At 40.0% G+C, this 21,693-nt stretch overlaps 1 protein-coding gene across 2 annotated transcripts in view; it reads left to right on the forward strand.

Annotated features, from left to right (window-relative positions):
- LOC138977883 (uncharacterized) overlaps nt 1–21,693 on the forward strand; it is an 88,678-nt gene that overhangs the window by 12,368 nt on the left and 54,617 nt on the right. The window contains exon 4 of one of the 2 annotated variants that reach the window (XM_070350493.1): nt 8,978–10,123. The exons of the other annotated variant lie outside the window; for it this stretch is intronic. Coding sequence (XP_070206594.1) covers nt 8,978–9,366 — 389 coding nt within the window. The 3' untranslated portion in view covers nt 9,367–10,123. Of the gene's footprint in view, nt 1–8,977; nt 10,124–21,693 lie in introns of those variants that run through there. 2 annotated transcript variants of the gene reach the window in all.

The raw sequence follows: 21,693 nt of genomic DNA on the forward strand, positions 1-21,693 counted from the left end.
TGAAGTTATATATAAATCCTTTATGTTACCATTGATTATGCGGACGTTATCTGGGATAACTGTACACAGTGTTTGGCAGACGAGTTGGAGACATTGCATCTCGATGCAATCCGAATCATTGTAGGTGCAGTACGTGGCACAAGCCACCAAAAACTATATACACACCGGTGACACTGTGACGGTTCCCCTACGCTTTGTGTTCGGTGCCCTGACCCTTTGTGTTCGGTTCCCACTCGGTTCCCACACGCCAAAATTCGCGGACAAAACATCCATTTATGGTAGTATTACGCAATGTTGCTCTCTGAGAATGGTCTTGTTAGATCTGTGAGTGTTTACACTACATGCCTAGGTGCTGTTGGATTGAAGGTTTTTGATATTTTAGCCGTTATTAGGTAGAATGCCTTCCACTTTACTGCAAAACTGCATAATTCGTAGCATCGGCAAGAAATATCCTACCAAAAATGCCTGCTTGGAACTGTCCGTGGTCCAGCAAAAAGTTCAACATGTCTGTAGCAGACAGCCCAAGTTTCAAGATTGTAGGGCCATCCAAACAGCCGTAATAATAAAAACAACAAAAGTAGTCAGTGAAATTGGCTGTGTTCGGTCCCCCCACACTTTTGTGACGTAGGCGTGACGGTTCCCATAATTCATTGTGTCGGTCCCCACTTTCTGTGTCGGACCCCACTTTCGACCTAATTTCTCTGTGACGGACCCCACAACCAGCCTATTTTGTGTCGGTCCCCACACCTTCTTGGATTTATGACTTGCCGGTTACTTGTATCATTGTATTCATTGAATCTAATTGTCTCGGAGTTATTTTTCAGCAAAAACCGGCAAGGCAGCACCTTTTGTGATACCAAGTAAGTCAGATGACATCAGTATGTGTGTGTGTGTGTGTGTGTGTGTGTGAGAGAGAGAGAGAGAGAGAGAGAGAGAGAGAGAGAGAGAGAGAGAGAGAGAGAGAGAGAGAGTGTGAGAGAGAGAGAGAGAGATTGACACCTTTCCAGATCACTCCGGTTATGCGACACTACCGCGAGCGTCACTACCGCGTGTCACACTACCGCGAGTACGACACTACCGCGAGTATAACACTGCCGCGTGTCACACTACCGCGCGTACCACAACCGCGAGTACCATAACCGTAGAGAGAACGCATGCAAACTTACTTCTTGTGAGTTTGTGTTCTAACTTTGATTGGAAGCAACCCATTCTATATGTATTCTGATAGTGTGTTCTGATCGTTTTGAGTTCTTGGTTAGCATGACAAACATTGAATTAGTGTTCAGAGAACAGACCAGGCCTTTTTGTTTTATATTTCAAGGAAACATTTCAACCTTTGCCTTCAGCCATGGAAGTCATAAAATGACACGCGGTAATGTTATACTCGCGGTAGTGTGACACGCGGTAGTGTTATACTCGCGGTAGTGTCGTACTCGCGGTAGTGTCGTACTCGCGGTAAGTTCTGTTTCCGTACCCGCGACAGCGGCAGCGACAAAAGAAAACGCGCGCAAACGCGTGACGTGTTTCCGTACTTGCGTTTTAAACATGCGGTAAAATCTGTAAACTCCCGCGTTGCCGCGCGACAACGCGAAAAAATCGCTCCAGGACCCTTTCAAAAAAATCGCGTCGCTTGCCGCTTGTCGCGCCGCTAACGCGTCGCGCGTGTGGAAACACTCCTGGTCATTTTCTATGTGCTTGATTTTCGTCGCGCCGCTGGAAAAACGCTGTCGCGGGTACGGAAACACAACTCTCTCTCTCTCTCTCTCTCTCTCTCTCTCTCTCTCTCTCTCTCTCTCTCTCTCTCTCTCTCTCTCTCTCTCTCTCTCTCACACACACACACACACACACACACACATACTGATGTCATCTGACTTACTTGGTATCACAAAAGGTGCTGCCTTGCCGGTTTTTGCTGAAAAATAACTCCGAGACAATTAGATTCAATGAATACAATGATACAAGTAACCGGCAAGTCATAAATCCAAGAAGGTGTGGGGACCGACACAAAATAGGCTGGTTGTGGGGTCCGTCACAGAGAAATTAGGTCGAAAGTGGGGTCCGACACAGAAAGTGGGGACCGACACAATGAATTATGGGAACCGTCACGCCTACGTCACAAAAGTGTGGGGGGACCGAACACAGCCAATTTCACTGACTACTTTTGTTGTTTTTATTATTACGGCTGTTTGGATGGCCCTACAATCTTGAAACTTGGGCTGTCTGCTACAGACATGTTGAACTTTTTGCTGGACCACGGACAGTTCCAAGCAGGCATTTTTTGGTAGGATATTTCTTGCCGATGCTACGAATTATGCAGTTTTGCAGTAAAGTGGAAGGCATTCTACCTAATAACGGCTAAAATATCAAAAACCTTCAATCCAACAGCACCTAGGCATGTAGTGTAAACACTCACAGATCTAACAAGACCATTCTCAGAGAGCAACATTGCGTAATACTACCATAAATGGATGTTTTGTCCGCGAATTTTGGCGTGTGGGAACCGAGTGGGAACCGAACACAAAGGGTCAGGGCACCGAACACAAAGCGTAGGGGAACCGTCACAGTGTCACCGGTGTGATATAACGAATCGGGTTTTGTGCCCCTGAAAGAAAGGCGACGTCGTCATAAACTTTTGCTGTATTATAAAATTGTAAATCGTTTAACCCCAGAATATTTATATTCCAAACTGCCGGTCCTGGTTTCCGATGTAAATCCTTACCACAGACGACGCCCTCTTGAACGCAAGTTTCCATTGTGCAGAAGTGAGTTATATAAATCTTCATTTTTTCCTTCAACGACAGCTTTGTGGAATAATCTTCCAGAAAATATACAACAAACGCAGTCAGTTGGTGAATTTAAAAGGTATTTGACCGATGGAGATGTTGTTGTTCCACAGTATTACTATTTAGGCAACCGACAGGGACAGGTACTTCACAGCAGGTTGAGATTAAACATGAGCGATTTGCAACAAGACTTAGTTAACCGACACCTCTCTGATAATTTAGAATGTACGTGTGGAGCATGCCCGGAAGATTCTGAACATTTCTTGTTACACTGTCCAAAATTTAAAGAACATAGAACCATTTTATTCAATAGTCTGCAAACACACGTTCTAGACTGCAAAACACTCTTGTTTGGAAATACTGATTTAACTATATCTTTGAACACGAAAATATTCTCTGTTGTACAAGACTATGTTATGTTAACTAATCGCTTCGGATGATATTATATTAACTGTGCAATTGATGTAGCCAGGCATTCTCTCTCTCCCTCTCCCTCTCCCTCTCTCTCTCTCTCTCTCTCTCTCTCTCTCTCTCTCTCTCTCTCTCTCTCTCTCTCTCTCTCTCCCTGTCTCTCTCTTTACCCTATTTGTATAAAATATAATTAAAGATTATCAAGATAAGTGTTGAAGCTATCACTTGTTCGCCATGTTTTGCTATCTGAATGTGTATTGATTATAATTTCAAGAACGTGTCCATAAGCAATCTGCTTGTTAACGTTCTTAATGTTGTTATTGTTTGAAACGTGTGTATGAGAAATTTGAATAAAACACGCTTAAACCAACACGACATAAACATCACCCTCTGTCAACAAACACTCAGCCACACATTCTTCTACACTCGTCATAAAAAAACTACACACATACATTTAGCTGTAGATCTTTGTGATGCGGCCATATTAAAACCAAATGTGACCCTCCACCACGGAATGAGTCGCATGTCACCTTTGCATGATTTTCATATTTTTACATTTTCATAACGAGATTTTTATGCTCTATTCAGTGGTGAAAACCGTTTTAGAAAAGAGCGAAAACTGTTTGAGTTATAAGCCTGTGACTAAGGTGACCCACACACTGTTACCAGACACTCCCCGGTGTAGCAGTCTATTTTGAAGCAGCCCAGTTTGACCGGGAGGTCATTCTGGGCTAGCCCAGAATGACCTCCCGGTCATTCTAGGCTAGCCTATTTTGACCGGGAGGTCATTCTGGGCTAGTCAGTTTTGACCCCCCCCTAGTCAATTTTGACCCCCCCTGCAAACTTCAAGAATGAGTACATTAAGACCTTTAGAAACAATATGTATGCATATATGTATATAACTACATATATCTAAGGTTTGAGGGGGGGGGTCATTCTGGGCTAGCCCAGAATGACCTCCCGTCAAAATCAGCTAGCCCAGAATGACCCCCCGGTCAAAACTGACTAGCCCTGTCAGTTTTGACCCCCCCTTCAAACTTCAAGAATAAGTACTATAACTTTCTAAACCGAAATAAATGTAAATGTGGACAATATTTGTTAGAAAAAGAATATTACAAGAAAAAAAAAAGAAAAAAAGTTTCCACACTTCCCTTCGAACTTCAAGAATAAGTACACTAGGACCTCTCAAAACAAAACATACGCATGTATGTATGTATGCATCTATGACTCTCCCCAGGTTAGGGGGGGGGGGGTCAAAATCAGCTAGCCCAGAATGACCCCCCGGTCAAAATCAGCTAGCCCAGAATGACCCCCCCCCCGTTCAAAACTGACTAGGCCAGTAAATTTTGACCTCCCCTTCAAACTTCAAGAATAAGTACGTTAGGACCTTTTACAACGAAATATATATGTATGTGCACAATAATTGTTGCAAAAATGATCTAAACAAATTTAAAAATAAAAAAAAAATAAAAAAAATTAACTCTTTTTTTTTTTACACCTCCTTTGAAACTTCAAAAATAAGTACACTAGGACCTTTTAAAACGAAATGTACAAATAAATAAATGCATCTGTGCGTCTCCACAAGTTTAGGGGGGGGGGGCATTCTGGGCTAGCCCAGAATGACCTCCCGTCAAAATCAGCTAGCCCAGAATGACCCCCCGGTCAAAACTGACTAGGCCAGTCAGTTTTGACCCCCCCTTTCAAACTTCAAGAATAAGTACTTTAACTTTCTAAACCGAAATAAATGTAAATATGGACAATATTTGTTGGAAAAAGGATATTACAAGAAAAAAAAAAGTTTCCACACTTCCCTTCGAACTTCAAGAATAAGTACACAAGGACCTCTCAAAACAAACCATACGCATGTATGTATGCATCTATGCATCTCCCCAGGTTAGGGGGGGGGGGGTGTCAAAATCAGCTAGCCCAGAATGACCCCCCCGGTCAAAATCAGCTAGCCCAGAATGACCCCCCGGTCAAAACTGACCAGGCCAGTCGGTTTTGACCTCCCCTTCAAACTTCAAGAATAAGTACGTTAGGACCTTTTAAAACGATATTTGTTGCAAAAATGATCTAAACAAATTAAAACAAAAAAAAAACAAAAATTTTTTTTTTGACACCTCCTTTGAAACTTCAAAAATAAGTACACTAGGACCTTTTAAAACGAAATGTACAAATAAATAAATGCACTATGCATCTCCACAAGTATAGGGAAAATCTGCTAGCACAGAATGCCCCCCCCCCCCCCCAAAAAAAAAACAACTTGTGGAGATGCATAGATGCATTCATTTATGCGTACATTTCGTTTTAAAAGGTCCTAGTGTACTTATTTTTGAAGTTTCAAAGGAAGCGTCGAAACTTTTTTTTAATTTTTTTTTTTAAAGTTAAGGGTTTTTGTTTTGTTTGTTGTAATATCATTTTTCTAACAAATATTGTCCACATTTACATTCATTTCAGTTTAAAAAGTCTTAAAGTACTAATTCTTGAAGTTTGAAGGGGGGGTCAAAACTGACTGGCCTAGTCAGTTTTGACCGGGGGGTCATTCTGGGCTAGCTGATTTTGACCGGGAGGTCATTCTGGGCTAGCCCAGAATGCCCCCCCCCCCCCAACTTGTGGAGATGCATAGGTGCATTCATTTATGCGTACATTTCGTTTTAAAAGGTCCTAGTGTACTATTTATTAAAGTTTAAAAGGAAGCGTCAAAACTTTTTTTTTTTTTTGAATTTTTTTTTTTTGAATTTTAATTTGTTAGATCATTTTTCCAACAGATTTTGTGCACACATACATATATTTCGTTTTAAATAGTCCTGACGTACTTATTCTTAGAGTTTGAAGGGGGGGGTCAAAACTGACTGGCCTAGTCAGTTTTGACCGGGGGGTCATTCTGGGCTAGCTGATTTTGACCGGGAGGTCATTCTGGGCTAGGTGGAGATGCATAGATGCATTCATTTATGCGTACATTTCGTTTTAAAAGGTCCTAGTGTACTTATTTTTGAAGTTTGAAAGGAAGCGTCGAATTTTTTTATTTTTTTTAGAGTTAAGGGTTTTTGTTTTGTTTGTTGTAATATCATTTTTCTAACAAATATTGTCCACATTTACATTCATTTCGGTTTAAAAAGTCTTAAAGTACTAATTCTTGAAGGTTGAAGGGGGGGTCAAAACTGACTGGCGTAGTCAGTTTTGACCGGGGGGTCATTCTGGGCTAGCTGATTTTGACCGGGAGGTCATTCTGGGCTAGCCCAGAATTACCCCCCCCCCCCCCCAAGCTTGTGGAGATGCACATATGCATTCATTTATGCGTACATTTCGTTTTAAAAGGTCCTAGTGTACTTATTTTTGAAGTTTAAAAGGAAGCGTCAAAACTTTTTTTTTATTTTTTTATTTTTTATTTTAATTTGTTAGATTATTTTTCCAACAGATTTTGTGCACACATACATATATTTCGTTTTAAATTGTCCTAACGTACTTATTCTTAGAGTTTGAAGGGGGGGTCAAAACTGACTGGCCTAGTCAGTTTTGACAGGGGGGTCATTCTGGGCTAGCTGATTTTGACCGGGAGGTCATTCTGGGCTAGCCCAGAATGACCCCCCCCCAAACTTGTGGAGATGCATAGATGCATTCATTTATGCGTACATTTCGTTTTAAAGGGTCCTAGTGTACTTATTTTTGAAGTTTCAAAGGAAGCGTCGAAACTTTGTTAAAAATTTTTTTAATTTTTTTTTTTAATTTTAATTTTTTAGATCATTTTTCCAGCATATTTTGTGCACACATACATATATTTCGTTTTAAATGGTCCTAACGTACTTATTCTTAAAGTTTGAAGGGGGGGTCAAAACTGACTGGGGGGGGTCAAAATTGGCTAGCCCAGAATGACCTCCCGGTCAAAATCAGCTAGCCCAGAATGACCTCCCGGTCAAAACTGACTATGTGTGAAAATGGCCTGTTACACCGGACTTATATTAAGCCTAGCGCAGAACCGCGCGAGGTGACATGCGACTCATTTCGTGGTGGAGGGTCACAAATATGTTGCCAGAAAGGTATATCATTCCCCTACCGTATGAAATAAAGAGTTTCATTGTTTTTGTATTAATTACATTTAGTCAAGTTTTGACTAAATGTTTTAACATAGAGGGGGAATCGAAACGAGGGTCGTGGTGTATGTGTGTGTGTGTGTGTGTGTGTGTGTGTGTGTGTGTGTGTGTATGTGTGTGTGTGTGTGTGTGTGTGTGTGTGTGTGTGTGTGTGGGTGTGTGTGTGTGTGTGCGTGTGTGTGTTTGTGTGTGCGTGCGTGTAGAGCGATTCAGACCAAACTACTGGACCGATCTTTATGACATTTTACATGAGAGTTCCTGGGAATGATATCCCCGAACTTTTTAAAAATTTTTTTCGATAAATACCTTTGATGACGTCATATCCGGCTTTTTGTAAAAGTTGAGGCGGCTCTGTCACACCCTCATTTTTCAATCAAATTGATTGAAATTTTGGCCAAGCAATCTTCGACGAAGGCCGGACTTCGGTATTGCATTTCAGCTTGGTGGCTTAAAAATTAACTAATGACTTTGGTCATTAAAAATCTGAAAATTGTAAAAAAAAATTTTTTATAAAACGATCCAAATGTACGTTCAACTATTCTCCATCATTTTTTGATTCCAAAAACATATAAATGTGTTATATTTGGATTAAAAACAAGCTCTGAAAATTAAAAATATAAAAACTATTATCAAAATTAAATTTTCCAAATCAATTTAAAAACACTTTCATCTTATTCCTTGTCGGTTCCTGATTCCAAAAACATATAGATATGATATGTTTGGATTAAAAACACGCTCAGAAAGTTAAAACGAAGAGAAGTACAGAAAAGCGTGCTATCCTTCCCAGCGCAACTAGGCCTACTACCCTGCTCTTCTTATCAATTTCACTGCCTTTGCCAGGAGCGGTGGACTGACGATGCTACGAGTATACGGTCTTGCTGAAAAATTGCATTGCGTTCAGTTTCATTCTGTGAGTTCGACAGCTACTTGACTAATTGTTGTATTTTCGCCTTACGCGACTTGTTAGTGTTTATGCTGTGTACCGGAGACCTAGGACCCCCCCCCCCCCCCCCCCAATCTAATTTGCCAAAACAAATTGCAGACACTAAAATACACAAAAAATCGAAAAAAGCAAGAATGACCCCGTTTTTGATCTCAAATGGAGGAACAACTCACTTTCTACCCATACAAATTTATTTGGTTAAGCTGTTGTGTCCAGCAGTGTTGGTTTGCTATTATGAAGAAGACTGGTGTCAGCCTCGTCAGAAGCCGTAAAAGGTCTGTTTTGGCGTCTTTTTTGTGGGCTATGTGGGTAAAAACCCTGTTGTTTTGTAATGGCTCATTGTATTGCTTTTAAATTTGACATGAGTATTCATAACACAATTGCAAATACTCGTGTAAAATATCATGGCGTTTTGATGAATTTGTTGGACGAACTGAAACTTTTCAAAAACGTTTTATTAAACTGTATTGACGTTTTACAGTACAGTTACACAATTTCAGCATTTTGTGAACTCCAACACAAATGAATATTACAATTGGGGATCAATTTTGGTACAAAAGCAACAACGCGCTTGTGTGGTAGGGAACTGTGAACGCGAAACAACATTTAAGAAAAACAGGTCTTCCAACAGCAAAACCCAGTCCGGCACAGTGACACAAAAATGCAGTGCGTTTATAGTTTCATTTTGTGAGTATGACAGCTTGACTAAATGTTGTTATTTCGCCTTATGCGACTTGTTATCGTTTCAGCTCGTTCTTCGCAGCGTTCGACTGGCCCCGTGGCCCCGGTAGACGAGGCTGAAACAAATCGGACAGAAACACCTGCTGACAGAAGCTATGCGAAACCCTTCAGCACAATACCCAAAAGTGAACTCCAAATCAAATTTGAACAAAGGGAAAAAAGGAAAAAAGATCGGTCTGCGAGAACAGAGGCAGACAGCATGAGTAGTGCAGATGACGAACACCGTTTGCACTCTGACACAGGTGTCGCAATGCAAAGCGCCACATCTGACGGCCTCAGAAGAGATCAAACGGAAAGACCTGAGGGCAGAGGAGCCGAAGGAAGCCACACAACACCGCCACCTTCAATACCTCCGAAATCAAAACCTCCCTCCAAAACACCTGAGAAAAAAGAATAGAAAGAAAATGGCATCGTTTGCTTTCTTAATTGCGATAATGTTATAATGTGCAGGAAACAGCGTAAAATGTGTGACGATTCCCGTTCTAATGACTTCCAGAAACTGCATAAAGACATTTTGCGTACTTTTGTTTTAGAATCTGACTGGCCTGAATCATTGAGATGATGACAGGCCTCATTTGGCATCCATCTGTACAGTACAACTAGAAAAACGACATTTTGTTCTCATTTTGATTCTCTGTCTCAACATATGTCTCAATCTCTTTATATACAATGTATAGATAACACACACTCTCTCTCTCTCTCTCTCTCTCTCTCTCTCTCTCTCTCTCTCTCTCTCTCTCTCTCTCTCTCTCTCTCTCTCTTCCCCTTTCGATCTTACTCTCTCATTTCCCCTCTCGCTGCTTTCTCTCTAGTTCTGTGTACATGCCTATATGTGATAATGTATATAAACATCTAGGGCTGTTTTCAGTATTGTTGATAACATGTTCTGTTTGATTAAGGGTATTCAGCTGGTATTTCCTTGTTTTCACTACCTATTTTATTCATGTTTTTATTACTTAGTTAGTGGAAGAATCTTTTGTAATGTATGTTTGATGGTGTATGCTTTTAATTAAGCGTTGCTGACTATGAATGTAGATGTAAATGCTTGTATAACTGTGTTTTAATTTTAAATGTGTCAAGCGCAAAGAGCATAATTGTAAAGTTATGATGTTGCGCTATATAAATGCTCATTTATTATTATTATTATTATATTATTGTAAATAGCAGATTTGAAAAGGATCGAACAACGGAGAGCACCAAGCTATTTTGTAAGAATACAATCACATATTGAAGACATGTTTGCTTTGTTACCCACAAAATGAAAATACGTTGTAAATAAACGTTAAATCACATGTTGTAGTTTGGATTTTGAACAGGCTTTTGATTGAGTTTGAAGAACATTGTTGTGGCTCATTCTATAGTTACATATGGAATTAAGGGAAAATGGTAGTTTAACATCAAAGTGAGATGTGGTGCAACATAAATTGACTTTGTACAAATGCATATTCGCAGTTAAACAGTGTGATGTTTGTGACCAAGTTGTATTTTCTTTTTTAATGAATGAGACGGGCTTTGAAATAATGAATAATGGAAGTCAGGTTTGACCTTTTAGTCCGGATTTGGTTGAGTTGTGGTTTATTATTATTTGCAAATGAAATGGCGTTGTTCCTTGATACCATTGATTGCGGTTTGACAGAATCAGTTGAACAGTTTCTGAAGTGTATCAGTTCAATTTCAACTTGAATGAAAGCATGAATGAAACCTGCGTTGTTTATTGAGAAAATTTGGTTATATGTCGATAAAATTGTGAATACCGAAGTGTCATAATTTATGTTGTACATTCTTTTGAATTTCTAGAATGTAAAATTATCTTTTTGTCTTGACAGATATGGACATTAAAGGCACAGTAAGCCTCCCGTAAACCATCACAGATACTGTCGGACTTTTACACACAGTACAAACACCCTTTCATTTAAACACTCACCGCTTGAGAACATCCTAGGTGCCCTCCGTAAAGAGCGAGCAATTTTCAAAGAATTTATTTTTGTGTGGTTTATCTTACCTCTGAGCCATCATGAACCCGTGTGATCGAGTTTCCCTTTTTCACAATGTAGTCGTCAGTTAGTAATTTGAATGCGACTCGCGCGATGTGAGCTTATCTGCAATAGCACGTTATTATGTACCTCTGACTATGCACGAAACAAACGGCTGTGGTTCACAAGAACTCTAGCGATGGCTTTTGACTGTTCAGAGGAACTGGCGATAGGCATAAACCGTCGTCTGCTACGAGAGCCACGACCTTGCGTGACCCTGCGTCCGGGCTTTTCTTTTTTCAAACTTTCAAAACTTCGAATTGTACTGATCTTGTCTTGATGAAAAAAGTTTTTTTTTATGATTTAAGAATGTTTGTTTAACAAGCTGTCAATTTATTATTTAGATTTTAAAAGTTAGTTCTAGCGCCAAAACGCACCACGGTCTGATTGTCTCTGAGACAATCCGCAAAATTAATTCTTTAAAAATTGCTCGCTCTTTACATAGGGCACCTAGGATGTTCCCGTTTGGTGAGCGTTCAAATGGAAGGGTGTTTGTACTATGTGTAAAAGCCTGACGGTATCTGTGATGGTATACGGGAGGCTTACTGTACCTTTAAATGCAGTGGCTCTAAAATAAATTCATCAAAATTGTGCGGCACATGTTTACAGACAATTTTTTTTATAATGCTTAAATACATCAATCCAAAAAGGGTTATTATTTTACTGTCTGCATTAAAACATTTGCAAACTCCCAACTTCTGTGTTCCACACAACAAACTAGTGGACACATTATCTTCAAAATATGTACAATCTTCCAAGTATTCAACAAAATCTCTCTCTCTCTCTCTCTCTCTCTCTCTCTCTCTCTCTCTCTCTCTCTCTCTCTCTCTCTCTCTAGATCTCTCTCTCTTTCTGTCTCTCTCTCTCTTCATTTTATTTGTATAAAATATTATGACATATTTTGAAAGAAAAGGGCTGAAGTTATCACTTGTTCGCCATGTCTTGTTATCAGAATGTGTATTGATTATCAGTTTTAGAACTTGTCCATAAGCAGTCTGCTTGTTAATGTTCTTAATGGTGTTAATGTTTAAAACGTGTATACAAGAACATTTATAGAAAAACACGCTTAAACCAAAACCCTTTTCGACCATGTCAATTTTAAAACAGCTAAGTAACAATAGACATCCATCATCTTCAGTCAACCAGTTTTATATGGTTGTATGTTTTTCTTTTAATTTTATACGGTTTTTCATCCCATTAAAAAAAACATTGAGCAATTTATCCAAATCTTCGAGAAAATCTTTCTCAGGGTCTGGGTTATTCATAAATAGGTGAGTTAATCTTGACATGACCAATGTCTTAATAACTCTTACTTTACCAAATGGTGTGAGATTCCTCTTTGACCACACATTTAAACACCGAATTTCTTGGAGCTCGTTTTCATAATTAATGTGCACTATTTCCTCCATATTTCCTCCTGAATAATGCATGCCGAGCACACTTGATACCGTTGGGTTCCACTTCAAATTTAACTCTGGCATACATTTGACATTTGATTTTTATACGACCCTATCCACACAAGAGCAGACTTATCATAATTTATCTTAAGTCCAGATAATAATGCAAAGTGTTTTAACACTTTAATGCAGGCACAGCAATATTCTTTGGTACCATCTAGAAAGAAGGTTGTGTCATCCGCAAACTGCGATAGGAGAATCTCTCTATCTCCAACCTTGATTCCATGTATATTCCCATTATGGCGAATCATAATAGACAACATCTCTGCACACAGAAGGTACACATATGGTGATAGGGTATCCCCCTGCCAGGTACCGCCCTCTACACTAAACTAGTTGGAGTACTGACCATACACTTTCACGCAGGACTGGGTGGTCGAGTGGTAACGCACTTGTGGTCGGAAGCGAGTGGTTGCGAGTTCGACCCTGGGTCAGGGCGTTAGCGATTTTCTCCCCCCTTTCCTAACCTAGGTGGTGGGTTCAAGTGCTAGTCTTTCGGATGAGACGAAAAACCGAGGTCCCTTCGTGTACACTACATTGGGGTGTGCACGTTAAAGATCCCACGATTGACAAAAGGGTCTTTCCTTGCAAAATTGTATAGGCATAGATAAAAATGTCCACCAAAATACCCGTGTGACTTGGAATGATAGGCCGTGAAAAGTAGGATATGCGCCGAAATGGCTGCGATCTGCTGGCCGATGTGAAAGAGTGATGTATTGTGTAAAAAAATTCCATCTCACACGGCATAAATAAATCCCTGCGCCTTGAATATGTGCGCGATATAAATTGCATAAAATAAAATAAAAATAAAAAAATAAATCCCTGCGCTTAGAACTGTACCCACGGAATACGCGCGATATAAGCCTCATATTGATTGATTGATTGATTAATATTTTTTTTTTTTTTTTTTTTTTTTTTTTTTCCTTACACCTGTTCCTTGTCCCGGTATGCTCTCACGCCGCCCCGTCCCTGCACTCACTGCTCCATCCACATCTGAATTTCGTTCCGCTGCCAGACTTGCCGATTTTACAGACGCTCCAGGGAGGGATGTCGGGTCGTTGCGGTAGGCTACCCTCGGAAGATGACACTGCACTTCTGCTGAGTCACTTCGACGGTGTTCAGTAGTGGGTCTGTCCCGAGCTAACGGACGCAGCCCACTACCTACTATGCCCCCTACTAACGACATTGACTGCTAAGTCGCGGAGCCAGACTGAGTGAGGGTCCCCTCCAGAGAGCAGACAGCCACCACGTCCCTCCGTCGACCCCCCCAGAACGTCACACGTTGAAGACTGACAGCAGAAGTACTTTTCAGGGAAGGATGGAACAGGAACACTGAGACCAAGGTCACCATGAGAGCTCCGGGCATGAAGGGCCACAAGAGCAAGGACAATTTATAATTTTTGGATGATTAATGAGATGAGGATGATTATAATGATGATGCTATGGATTTCCAATTTTGGTTTGAGACTACGTGACAGAGCAGCACTCTACGCTTACTGTCATAATATATCCTGGTGTCAACCAGGCCCGAGAACTGCAGCACCTGCGGTGTTGGTCAGGTAAACAGAACCTGAGCACCCTCAAAGTCGCATTCGTTAAGTGAATGACACTCGGCTGTGTGATTCCAGCCTTCCCATAGGAACCATAGCACTTCCACTCTGGGTAGGAGCCGACCGTAGCCCGAAAAACCCACATGACCCTGATGGGATTCGAACCCACGACCTCCCGGCCCACAGTCCGATGCGCTAACCACTGCGCTACGGGGGCCGGTTGATTGATTAATATTACAATAAAACGAACAGATCAATCGTTTTATGTCATCCCCAAAATTGAATTGTGTAAGAGATGTTTCAATAAAAGGCCAGGTGATACTTTCAAACGCCTTTGCAAAGTCGAACATGAAAAGCAGACCAGGTATAATTATATATATTTCAGTATACAATAACATGTTATATAACAGTCGAATGTTGTCTCAAATAAATCTCCCCTTCAAAAAAACTAGTCTGATCCTCATGAATAAGTTTTGGCAAAACAGTCTTAATTCTTTCATCTATACAAGATGATGCTATCTTGTACACTGTATTTAACATTGTAAGGCACAAAAAAAAGTCTGTTTACGGTAAGATAGGCAAAAAAAATAGGGTCGGTAGGTCGGGATTTTTTAAATTTTTTTATTTTATTCTTCCCAAAAAACATATTTTTAAGTTATTTTGCCAAAAAACAAAGACTTTTTTAAAAAAAATTTTAATTTATTTATTTATTTAATTTTTTCCAAAATGCCCCCCAAAAGTCTAGGGTCGCGCGAAAAATTAGGGTCGGTCGGGATACCGTAAACAGACTTTTTTTGTGGCCTAATAGGTCTCCAATTCTTCAAATATCTTTTATCTTTATCATCTTTAGAAATACATGTAATAATACATTGACGCTGAGTCACTGACATCTATGCTTTCACAAATCCAAAATGAAGTGACCTTTAACATAAAGTGGCCCAAATCCTGCAAAAAAAGTAAAACAAACTCTGCTGTATAACCATCAGCTCAAGGACTTGTATTATTATTCAATTGTTTTACCGCGGTTTACAATTCGTCAAATAATGTGCTCTGTTCTGACTCTGACTATATACCAATATCATCATGTATAACATGTTGTTCCTAAAGGGAATATAGTATTTGATAATATGATTGTACTTCATTCATTATTAAATCACAATCATGAATAATTTCACCATTTTCTCAATATAAAACACACATAGCTAAGCTTTGTGTACAACATGTTTGGTGGCTTTTTCACCATCTGCAATCCATCTTGCACGAAATCTTAAAATTATACCATTAATTTTCTTCCTGCGATGATTAACAAGTGCTTGACGCTTTTGTTCCAACAACACATTATCTTCATTTACATTTGCCTCCAAACATTTTATCTCACAAAACAAATCATGTTTTTGCTTTAATTCTTGTTTCATTTTGTAAGAAGCATATGATATACCTTTACCCCCCATGTTCAACAACAACATTAAAAAAAAATAACCGATCATTAAAACACAAATCAATATCATCAATCAAATAAATAGTGTCTCCACTATACACAGGTAAGGCATACTGTTTTTTCAACTCCAAAATTGCTTCTTTAATCAATGTTATTGTGTTGTATTTTAATGTTCTTTTTCCTGCTTTGAATACCCTTTATTCAATAATATCTATAACAATACGAAACAACACGTTATTTTCCGTTAAAATGCATTCTGTCACTTGATCATACTTCTTTCTGATTGTTTTATTATGCAACCATTCATCTATGATAATTTGTAGAGGTGCCATCTGTATTGTGCTGTAACCAATAATCACACTACTATACACATTTGCTGAGGATACATGATAAAAGGGTGACGGACTTCTTCAAGTAAAACATTATTGCTTAATTCAATGCAAGGTTGTTACATATATTTTGATCTTTTAAATGCACGACTTTTCAACAACTGGGGTCTTCTCAGGCACAAAACACATGTACAAGCACTCTATTGTATTCAGTGTAATACCTGTGATCTAGATAACATAATAGTCTTAAAAGACAGATTTTAACGTGATTATTGTTTGAGGTACTAACTTTTATATGCGTTTCTTCTGAAACCATTGATACAGAAAATGCTACACCTGTAGAATATATTTTGTGTGTGTCATATAATACATTGTTTTGTAGTAATTCGTTTGATGAAACGCAATTTAAGTGGTTCTAAAAATGTAAAGACCAGAACAGATTGACTATGCATTTTAGTTGTTGCAAGTGTTTGGGTTTTTTAATTATGCATATCTCCCTTGCAAAAATAAAAATAATAGTAATAATAATAATGATAATAAAAATAATAATAATAAGATAATTGTCAGTAAGTACCGGTGTCACATGACTGATGTGAAACAGTTGATTGGCTAATGGCAATGCGCTTAAAACTGTTAGCGCGCTCTTGGAGTGTGCTAACTTTTCCAGAGAGGGTATTTTTACTCCCTTTGTCACCGCAGGTAAAAGCAGAAGTGTTATTCTGACAGATTTTTTGCGCCTGTGCCACAGTTAGGCCATGCCTCTTTTTTCGATTTGAGAAATCTTCTCATCCGCCGTGTTAGTGCCCAATAGTGGCATGTAGCTTATCGTCTCCACATTACCCAATGATGCTTGACCCTAATAGCCAGGCAGCTTAGCGATATGATGGGGACCGACTTGACAAAAGTGTCAAACTTTGTGAGGCAATTCTGTAGACCCTACTTATTAATTTTTTGCTAGGCCCCATCAAATTTGGCCAATGCAGCCCAGTCATGTGACGTCATCAATTTTTCCATAGCAGTAATAGAGGAAAATATTGCATTTACATGTCTGAGCAAGATGTTTTAAAAATGTAAAGGCAATATGATCAATTCAATGAATACAATCAGAAAAGGATACATTTCAAATAACTTTTTAATCAATAAACATTCATATTTTTGCGAGATATTTGTTTATGGTTTGACAAAACTCCAAAATAAGGCCAAAAAAATCATGTCGCGACATTGTACGTAACTTGCTTCCATAGTATCAGTGAACATGACAATTAAACATGAATTTGTTTCAGAAATATTAGTGTTTTTTACTGCTTATTCAGCCCCTTAAAGTTTTCAACATTTAGGAAAACGTCTTTAAAGCAATTCTGGCACTACTGATGATGTACATCGGCAACCGCAGCTGGTACGACTATGTGGATATCCATTGATCTATTTGTCACAGCTGCACTTGCACCATCTTGTGCATTGCCATCCAGCTTTCCTGCAACCACATGCTCTTTCACCCTTGCATGCCCATTTGACTAGTTGCGGGCTGCAAGCTTCAGATGCTATGGTAGTGTCGTCCAAAAAGGGAGCCGGCCAAGCCTTGCTGTCCTTGTCCAGAGTCCAGCCCCATCCCTCTGGAGATGGTGCTTGCTGCTGGGCCTGGTCAGCAGTGGTCCAAATGCTTGCCTGGTAGACAGCACGGTTTGAATGCTGTAATAATGCTCCCTGTGTGGGAGGAAGGGCTTCCATCATCATCTTGTCTTTGTGGCAAAACAGCTCTCTGCGGGCCTCATCAACAGAGCTCAGCTGGCTGGTTTTGTCATACAGGACAACTGTGAAGCGTTCCAGCAATTTGAAGTGTTGGCTGTTCAACTCCATGGCAACGAAAGGATTCTCTGCAATGAACCTAAAGGCCTCTGTTACTACAGGATAACATTTCCATGCAGCCCATGCAGACAGTTTTCCTTTGCCAAAAAAGACAGAGACCGTGTCGCAACCGGTGAAGCTGAGGAAAGTGGGGAGGGCTGTAGACTTTTCCTCTCCAAGGGCTAGAGGAATGGCATTGATGTGAAAGTACGTGAAATTCTTTCCTGTGCCGAAAGCAATCCAAATCTCTGCCGCTGGACACATTGCTTGAAGCTTGCGGAAATGTCCAATGATGATGACGATGACGTCAGTGTCCACAGTGCGAACTAAGCAAGCACAGGACCCAGTCTGCAGTGCATTTTGTAGATGCAGCAGTATCTTTGTGTCTGCTTCCTCATGATCATTGTCTGGCTTCAGTAAAGTAGACCCGATCCGATTTCCGATGTTCCAATGACCTCAAAATGCCGGGCATACATATGTTAAAGCGTAATTGGGCCATAGGTAGCGACGACTTTGTCTTTCCAAGTCTTGCGGAGTTCTTTTTGCGACTTTCATGGTAAGTTATTTCCTTGTTCGCTTCTTCAGGGGGGACTGTACGTACGTGCTATTTGTCATTGCCGCAGCTTATTCCCCCATATACTCTGTCCGGTTGTTGTTGAATTTATACCATGCGTCCCAACAACTGTTGTCACTGGGGCTGGCCCAGGAATTAAAGGGTCAAGAGAACATTTGAGAGCGGCGATTGCGATTATAGGGCTACCTTCTACATGACTACTACATCGGCACCATCGTCCTTCTCAGTATAGGCATACTCAACAGCTTGGCAATCATGGTGGTCAGTATGCGCGGCACCATTCGTGACAGTCGGCCAAATTGCTGGAACGCTTCACAGTTGTCCTGTATGACAAAACCAGCCAGCTGAGCTCTGTTGATGAGGCCTGCAGAGAGCTGTTTTGCCACAAAGACAAGATGATGATGGAAGCCCTTCCTCCCACACAGGGAGCATTATTACAGCATTCAAACCGTGCTGTCTACCAGGCAAGCATTTGGACCACTGCTGACCAGGCCCAGCAGCAAGCACCATCTCCAGAGGAATGGGGCTGGACTCTGGACAAGGACAGCAAGGCTTGGCTCCCTTTTTGGACGACACTGCCAATAGCATCTGAAGCTTGCAGCCAACTAGTCAAATGTGCATGCAAGGGTGCAAGAGGATGTGGCACCACATGTGGTTGCAGGAAAGCTGGATGGCAATGCACAAGATGGTGCAAGTGCAGCTGTGACAAATAGATCAATGGATATCCACATACTCGTACCAGCTGCGGTTGCCGATGTACATGCCAGAATTGCTTTAAAGACGTTTTCCTAAATATTGAAAACTTTAAGGGGCTGAATAAGCAGTTAAAAACACTAATATTTCTTAAACAAATTCATGTTTAATTGTCATGTTCATTGATACTATGGAAGCAAGTTACGTATAATGTCGCGACGTGATTTTTTGGGCCTTATTTTCGAGTTTTGTCAAACCATAAACAAATATCTCGCAAAATTATGAATGTTTATAAAATTATTTGAAATGTATCCTTTTCTGATTGTATTCATTGAATTGATCATATTGCCTTTACATTTCTAAAACATCTTGCTTAGACATGAAAATGCAGTATTTTCCTCTATTAATGCTATGGACAAATTGATGACGTCACATGACTGGGCTGCATTGGCCAAATTTGATGGGGCCTAGCAAAAAATTAATAAGTAGGGTCTACAGAATTGCCTCACAAAGTTTGACACTTTTGTCAGATCTGTCCCCATCCGGTCAAAAAATCGACGTAAGCTGCCTAGCTATAAAATTACCCGCGGCTAAAAGCAGAAGTGTTTTTTTCTGACAGATTTCGAGCTGGACCATGCCATTTTCGAAGTCGATTGACTGTCCTACGTACATATAGCAGACGACATGCAGCTTCAGTTTAGCACTGAAATGAACGGTTTTTGTATATTTCAAGACAACTACGATGTAAACAGAACACGAGAAGTCTTCTTCTTACTATGTAATCATAGCACCAACCTCCCAGATGAATGCAGGTACATTGCGAGAAATATCATGCCAACTTAATTTTGTTCGAACTAGCGATCCAACGTGTCACGTTGACATCAGGGGACGTCACTCAGTTGCTTTGGGGTTGTTCATTTTTTGGGAGCATAGAAACTTCTCGTAGATATTTTTCTATCAATAATTACCTAAATATACAAGTTAAACTGTATGCTTACGGGTACAATTACCATAAAAAGTAACTTACACTGTTAGTTACTAATCGATAAAATGGTACAGAGGGTCATCATATCGTAAATAACTGTGGGTCGTTGTTCAAAGTAGCGGATGTTCCCGTAATTTGCATCAAGGTTTAAGGTTAAAGGTCGTGAAAAGCTGCATTACCCGACCGTCAGTCATGTGAAATTTGAAGGTTTAGAACCGCAAATAACTCAGCGCATTTTTGATCCGAGTTGAAATCAAGTCTGTATAAAAATACTGCACGTTCTAGTTTACAGATACACAAGAATTCACCAAAAAATGTAAATAAGGTAAGCGTTTTGTCTGCAAGTGAAATGCATTGCAGGCCAGCACACACAAGAAAAGTAGATCTAAGTCGACCTACTAACAAAGTTATCCAAATGCCCGCAGAAAATGTGTGCCTGATCAAACGTTCCAATATCTTATGGTTACTGACCATATCGTTATTGAAACAATCACAGTACACTAAGAGATTTATAGAGCAAATCTCAAAAAGAATTATTAAACTTAGCGCTTTGCGCTTCATTCAATAATTCATTTTCTTGATTTGTTCTATAAATCTCTTTGCGCACTGTGATGTTTCAATAACTTAAATAATAATAATAATTGTTAGTAAGTACTGGTGTCACATGACTGATGTGAACCGACCAGTTGATTGGCTAATGGCGATGCGCTTAAAACTGTTAGCGCACTCTTGGAGTGCGCCAACTTTTCCACAGAGGTATTCTTCCGCCCTTTGCCTAAGCGAGACTGTACTCTCATCCTCAGAATTAATTAAGGACATGTAGCTTATATTCTCTACAATACCAAATGACCATAAATTTCCTGCGGCTCAATTAAAGCAGAAGGTTTTTTTTCTGACAGATTGCATGTGCCTGTGCCACAGTGAAGCCCACTGATCTAAAAATAGAAGCTGCTGTGTCTCATCTCATTTTCGACTTGCATAGATTCTTCTCATATGCCGTGTTAGTGGCATGTAGCTTATTATCCACATTACCAAATGATGAGTTAGTATACAATTCCCAGCGGCTAACAGAAAACACAAATGTTATTCCGATAACGTACCAGCTAGACAAGCATTTGGAAGTCGACTGACTAGATCGACTCTGTTATACGTAGCAGACTACACTGAAATACGACTGCATCAGTTCAGTAAATGAGTCAAGGCAACAACAATCGGAATCGAAATCGTGTAGGGTTCAGAACGTTCTTACCATGTATAGTATTTATTACCAGCCTGCCTCATGCGTGCAGACTCAGTGCAACGTGACGAGCATTTTTTGTTTTTGAAATGAGACTGCAGTGGTTCGATTGCCTCAGCCTAGCAGACGACATAAACCCCGCTCAGCAAATTAACATGTTGGGCAAATGTGAACGAAAAAACGATGGGGATATAATACGTATAGGGTTCAGAGCATTCTTACTGTTCATATTTAGTACCAGACTCCCCGATGAGTGAAGATACAACACGAGAAACATACCACATTTATTTTGAAAATGTGCTAACCGTCGACCAGTCCTTGGAGTCAAGTCAAGGGGCGCCAATCTGCACAGTCAATCCGTCGAAGCGAGCTGAAGGTTTTAAATCACAAATAACTAAGAGTACAGTTCTTTAATTCTTCGAGTTCAAATGAGGTCTCTATGAAAGATCATCTCTTTTTAACACTGGAATTTACCAACAGAAATTAAAATGCGTGTGACGAAAGCACGACACACTTGAGACAGCCCACACAAAAGTAGATCTTACACGACCTGACCACACAGTTATGCCTATTCAAATGCGCG

Source organism: Littorina saxatilis, linkage group LG1 (genome assembly GCF_037325665.1).
Source record: "Littorina saxatilis isolate snail1 linkage group LG1, US_GU_Lsax_2.0, whole genome shotgun sequence".
Classification (NCBI taxonomy): Eukaryota; Metazoa; Mollusca; class Gastropoda; order Littorinimorpha; family Littorinidae; genus Littorina; species Littorina saxatilis.